At 40.9% G+C, this 6,000-nt stretch overlaps 1 protein-coding gene across 5 annotated transcripts in view; it reads right to left on the bottom strand.

Annotated features, from left to right (window-relative positions):
- Positions 1-317: 317 nt before the first annotated feature.
- The window catches only part of CABCOCO1 (ciliary associated calcium binding coiled-coil 1), a 54,142-nt gene continuing 48,459 nt past the window's right edge, over positions 318-6,000 (bottom strand). For all 5 annotated transcript variants that reach the window (XM_083502820.1, XM_083502824.1, XM_083502821.1 and 2 more), the window contains exons 7-8: positions 4,925-5,059; positions 318-606 (exon numbers count right to left, since the gene is read on the bottom strand). In XM_083502820.1, the coding sequence (XP_083358946.1) occupies positions 532-606; positions 4,925-5,059 (210 nt within the window). In that variant the 3' untranslated portion in view covers positions 318-531. The remainder of the gene's footprint in view (positions 607-4,924; positions 5,060-6,000) is intronic.

Raw genomic sequence — 6,000 nt, 5'->3', positions numbered from 1 at the left:
CACCCAATGACATAAAGTATGGCTTTAAATAACATGTTCTCATTCTTTTTAAAACAGATAAATGAGAAATGGGACAGAATGGATTTATGACTGGCTACATGCAAAACTTACATGGGCCTGAAACAGACCGATCAATCCATCCCTAAGGGATGACGTAACTATTCTAGGTAAGAGGCTGCTTGTTTATGATTCCCCGAAAGGTTACAATATTTTTATGCCCTTGGATGTTCTGAATATCTTCCACCAACACACATATAGGGGGAAATTTCACAACCCTGATGACTCTCAGATACAAACAAACAAACACAACCTTCAACAGAGGAAAATTAAAGTTTAATTTTATTTATCTTTTCATAGAACACTCAAATAATATAAAAATAGACGTGCTATGGTAAAGAACAGTGCTTTCTGGATGATGAAACAGCGCCCCAATTATGCTGACTGTAGGTAGTAGAAACACATCACAGGGCTTGCTGTCCTGTGTTTTATATAGCAAGTGTAAGACACCACCATCCCTCTGCTTGCTCAGTTTCAGGCCTTCTTCAGCTTGTCTATTCTTGCAGAATAGGCCTCTTGCTGCGTTTGTAGCCTTTCATTAATCTCAGTCTGTAAAGACAATTTTAAAGAAGAAGTAGATGTAACTGAGCTATCAGCTACTGCACATTGTCTTCATGGTTTCACTCTAGCAAAGGCAGGCATTATTCTTTGGACATCTTCCTGTTTTGCAGATGTTACGATGCCCCAGCCTGTACTTGCACAACAATACTTTATTTCATTACTGTGTGCATAGTTCAATGCACTATATATGCTTGTCATGAACAGGAAGTGACAACCATCTCTCAATCCACCCGACCAGTAACCTTGCCTTCTCAGATGAATTTTACCAATAAATCTAAATTGGTGAGAGGAGGTGGAATCCTCTGGCATTTGAGTTATTTTCCATCCTCCCCTCCCTTCACAGCAGATGTTTAATCTTTAGAGCAGATCTATTGCACTTAAGAGTGCATTACTGGAAATGTAATGAAGCAATGTGCACAACAACAAGCCAGAACTACTTTACTAGATGTTGCTTGTCTCTCTCAACTAAAGCTTCATTGCAAATGAACATCATACAAACAAGCATCAGAATGCTTGGATTTCGTTGCAGTATTCAGAACAATGTCACTAGGATGGCAACAAATATTCCTTGACAGTGATAGTATGTTTCCTGCAACATTCATTTTGTTTTGTTTCTGCAACTTTGTACAAATGCTGGCTGAATGTATCAGTGGTCTTGGAATTTATGTAGCCTTTTAAATAGGTGGCTGTGTGTATCTCTTTTGTAGGAAATGTATACTTTTGTGCATTCTGTAATTTCCTGTTTTTGTGGAGGGAAGATGGTTGACAAAAGCAGCCTCCTAAGCAACAGAATACAACAGAAATGAAGGTTTCAAGAACATTTTCTCTCTCTCTGCTACTTTAGACATAGTTTAAATGCATCTAAGAGTTAATACCAAATTCTCTGCTGAATTCAAAAGGATGTTGAAGTCTTGGTGAACTGCAACAGAATTTAGCTCAAAAATCAATTTGTGAAAGAGAACTAGTAGGCAATGTTTTAAATATGGCACAGGCAGAAAGATTGTGGCCCATTTAGGCCAATTTCTGGTGGAAGGCCTCATGTCTAATGGTTACTGAGATTCTGACATAAACGATGGATGAAAATGGACCTTGTACGCACCCAGTTAAATACTTCTCATGTCTCTGAACATGAATGCATAAGAACAGAATAATTTAACACAGATTAGTTATGCCTTCACTGTTAAATATCAGAAGGGCACCCTGGGGATCTCTTAAGTTTGAAGCCCCATTGGTGGCCCATAGGGATCCTCGTTAAAATCACACAGTATTTTTATAAACCCAGTTTGAAACCATTTGTTTCAGAGACAGTGTTAACAGCAAACCTCAACAAAAGATGTAAACTAGATTGTAAAATTGTTTTGATTGTTGGCTTTATGGATTGTGTAATGTTTGCACCCTGCTCTGGGTCCCTTTTTGGTGGCAGAAGATGCATCTTAAATAAAATGAATACAGATTAGAATCATATCATGTTCCTCATACGTGGCCCAGGTTAATAAAATCCTCCAGAATAAAAAAGGAAGGAAGGGAGTGGGGGAGTTAGACAGTGGAACATAAAGACAAAAGGGCACCTTGGATTCGCCCCTAAGAAGACATCCAAAATCCCTGAGGCTTGATGAGTATCCTCCTTGATTTTGACAGGAGGGTTATCTGTTCAATCGGACAAAGACCCACTACAATGAAATGGTTCAGGGCTCTAGACAACAATACAGATGGATTTCCAGAGATTCACTTTTATAGCGATCACAGGATGAACTTCTCCTTCTCCTTATCGTATGTGGGGATGCTGAGCAAGACAGCAGCTCCAGAAACAGGGCAGAAAGCAAACGGCTCACACAGGATAAAGAGAGCAGGGAGAAGAGAAAAGAGCTATAGCTGGGCCATAGAAGCAGAGAGTTTTACACTTAATATTTTTAAAATGCTGCAATCCTATGCATGGCTAAGCCCCACTGAGTTCAATGCTACCACTCCCCAGTAAGTGCAAACAGGATAGCAGGTTAATCATTCTAAGTCTAAAACTGGTTCCAAAAAGATATGAAGCCTCGTAAGAAACAAGGTGGGGGTGGGGGTGGGGGCAAGGAGAGAGAGAGAGAGAGAGACAGTCCTTGTATTGGGATTAAACCACAAGATATTCAAGTAACGGCAGACACTAGATAGATACACATCAAAATAACCAAAACTTATTTTGCCCACTGACACATTTTTGCAAATTGCCGACATGCAAATAAAAATACCTACATCGCTTTATTTTAAATGTAACTTTTTTTTGGGGGGGGGGGCTATCTGACTTTTCACAATAGTGCCAGGGGCAGAAGATGGGGAGGAAGGGAGAAAGAAGAGGCCCATCCTAAAGGCACGTGTTTATAGTGATTTTATCAAGTACCCCTGATTTGTGTTAGAGGGAACTGTTGGTTGCAAATCCACTGAAGAGAACTGTGTTTCTTCTATACAATTATTGAAAAAGAGGACAAACATGTGAGGTTAGCTTGACTGTCCTTCAACTGCTTCCTAATGCTGGATGAGAGGGCAAGAATGCAAATGTCTTTATATGACGCAGTAGACTTACAAACCAAGGAGTGTGGTGGAGTCTCCTTCTTTGGAGGTCTTTAAGCAGAGGCTTGACAACCATATGTCAGGAGTGCTCTGATGGTGTTTCCTGCTTGGCAGGGGGTTGGACTCGATGGCCCTTGTGGTCTCTTCCAACTCTATGATTCTATGATTCTAAGTCATATGATGGTTATTCCTGAAGCTGAATATGCAGACTCTCGCAGAATGGTACTATCTAACCTAGATCTACACACCTTACAATGTATCATGTTGGATGCTGCCTGCTAGCTATGGAGGGCACTTCTCCATATATAGGCTTTTCTGCTTTTCCTGCCCAGCTAGGACAAAAAAATAGCAGTGGGTGAGCTGTTGTGTGCTTGGTAGGCCACAACACATGGCTGGTGGGGTTTGTTAAAGCTTTGTAGGTCCTACTCTGCGCAGTCCTGATTTGCCTTGTTCTTCTGTCCTTGCATCTGCCAAACAATAAACTAACGACTGAAACAAACCACACACCAACCTTTAGTCCTGTTTATTTTCTATATTGGAAAATTGTATGCTGCTGCATGAAACACACTTTTCACCCTATGCATTCTTATCTAGCATTCCACTCCAGCCCTTTCTTCTGGAATTGCTATTCTTTGTTCACTTACTTTTTGTAGAGAATCCAGGGGACACCACTGCCAAATCCTCACTGTTATGTATTTGTCCTCTGGCATATTTTATGATTTGTAACTTTTGAAAACGTTTTTAGCGATAAAATGCAACTGCAGCACCAGCCTGCCCACTGGGGACAGACAAAGCACTATTCCAGCTTTCCTGAGTTCCTGTGCCTCTAATTAAAGGTTTCAGGTTTGTAGGACCTGCCTGTTGTGTCACTTCCTGTTGATTGCAGCTAGGGATTAGTGATTAACAGGCTCTTAATGGCCCTGGGATATGCCTATCTTTAATTGCTCCATTTTCAGTTTCTGTTTCCATGCAGAGTATTATCTGAAGGCTTTAATTGCTGAGTTTCTCATGTTATTTTTTTCTTTTCATGTTTAATAGTGAAATGGCATTATTATTTTCCCAAAAAATGCAGGTCAACAAGTCACTAAAACTCTGCCTATGGCATGAACAAGAACTGATATAAGAGCAATTAAGAGACTAATCCCCAGAAGCCATCAGCACGAAACAATGAAAAGGCCAAATCCTGCAGACAGAAACTTTTAACTAATGTTAGAAAGTGTCTCTGATGAATGTGGTTAACTTGTGGGTAAGCGTTGTACAAAGATCATAATATAGGCCCCTCTATTTTAATTCTGCTTCCAGCTAATTATGGAAAATAAACGTTCCAGCAATCCAAAAGGGCTTGAGTGCAGAAGAAATCCCAAATAATTTAGGCATTGTTTGGATTACAGAAATAGTATAATTCTAAGGTCAATGGGCAGGGGCTAAATAATATGAACAAAAAACGCTTTGGTTTTGGAACAGACTTCCGGAACGAATTAAGTTTGAGAACCAAGGTACCACTGTGTTGTACTTCAGTCTATAATGAGCTGCGTGCAGGATCTTGCATCAATGCACATTTCTATATGCATCATGCATATAGAATAAAGTCTTGTGGCACCCTGAAGACTAACACATTTATTATGGCATAAGGTTTTCACGAACCAATGGACTGTAGTCCACAAAATTCTATGCAGTAAGAAACTTTTTAAAAGTCACAAGATCCTTTGTTGTGTTTTGCTGCAACAGAGTGCCATTGCCACCTCTCCGAAAATACCTGAATACCGCTGAGCATTTCACCGGTGATCTGGCCCAGTACCATCTGAACATCCTCGATGGTGTAACCTGTCAAAGGATCCACAATGGCTTCGGCTTCAGCCTCCTCTTCCTGAGGAACGCCTCCCTCCATTTCCTAACAGGGTGGGAGGAAATCTTAGATGAAAGGTGTTCGTTTCGGCACCATATGCAAAAGCGGCATTGCTGTACAGTATTGGCGTAAAAGAGATAACTTGGGAGGTTGTTTTGGCCAAGCCAGTGGATGGAAGGCTGTCACATTACTTAAGAAACTGAGCAGAAGAGCAGAGCCTCAAAGCTAGCAAGTGCCTTGCTACCAGCTGGTATAGTAGATGCAGAGGTCACCAGCTATTTTGGGCCCATGGGCATCTACAAACCAAAGAAATTGTGATGAGCACCATCACACACCACCTTTTCTATTAGCTACCAGTTGGTGTGTTTTTTTGAGTGTGCAGTTGGACACAAAATGGGCAGCTGCAAAAATGTGTGCAGTTGGGAAAGTGGTTGAGGTGTGTGAAGGTAGACACATTAGATGCACTTAAATTTGACAGGAAATGCCAGGGACAGGGATGCAAGGGTAAAATGTGTTTGGTTTCCATCTTCAAGGTGCACAAACTTATTAAAACACCTTATTCTTTTTTGGTCAGTATCTCCTTTACTTCATTTTTCTCTTTTTGTCGCAACCAGGTTCTCCTGGTTTTACATCTTAGGCCTATCTTGCACCCTAAGCTCCTCCTCCTACAGCCAATGTAAAACTTGACCAATGGCGGCATATTATAATGGATGGGAAGACAGGGGTTTTTGTTTTTCTTTCCACAGATTGCTGGGCTCTGACAAGCCTCTTGGCAATATGGGATTCGGTAGCGTGTATCCAGGTGAAGATCTTAGCTACGTCCTTGTAAATTGGTGACCTCACAAAGCATTTGATCTCATCCTGCAAAATCATGGCGCGCACAAACTCAAAGAACTCAGTGCCCAACATTTCATCAATGAAAACAGATTTATTTGCAGTACTGCTTTCTTAAAGGAGTGCCACAAACACAACCCAAAAGCAGAATA

Source organism: Podarcis liolepis, assembly GCF_965112155.1.
Source record: "Podarcis liolepis genome assembly, chromosome: 5".
Classification (NCBI taxonomy): Eukaryota; Metazoa; Chordata; class Lepidosauria; order Squamata; family Lacertidae; genus Podarcis; species Podarcis liolepis.
This window is presented reverse-complemented; position numbering and strand designations above follow the sequence as displayed.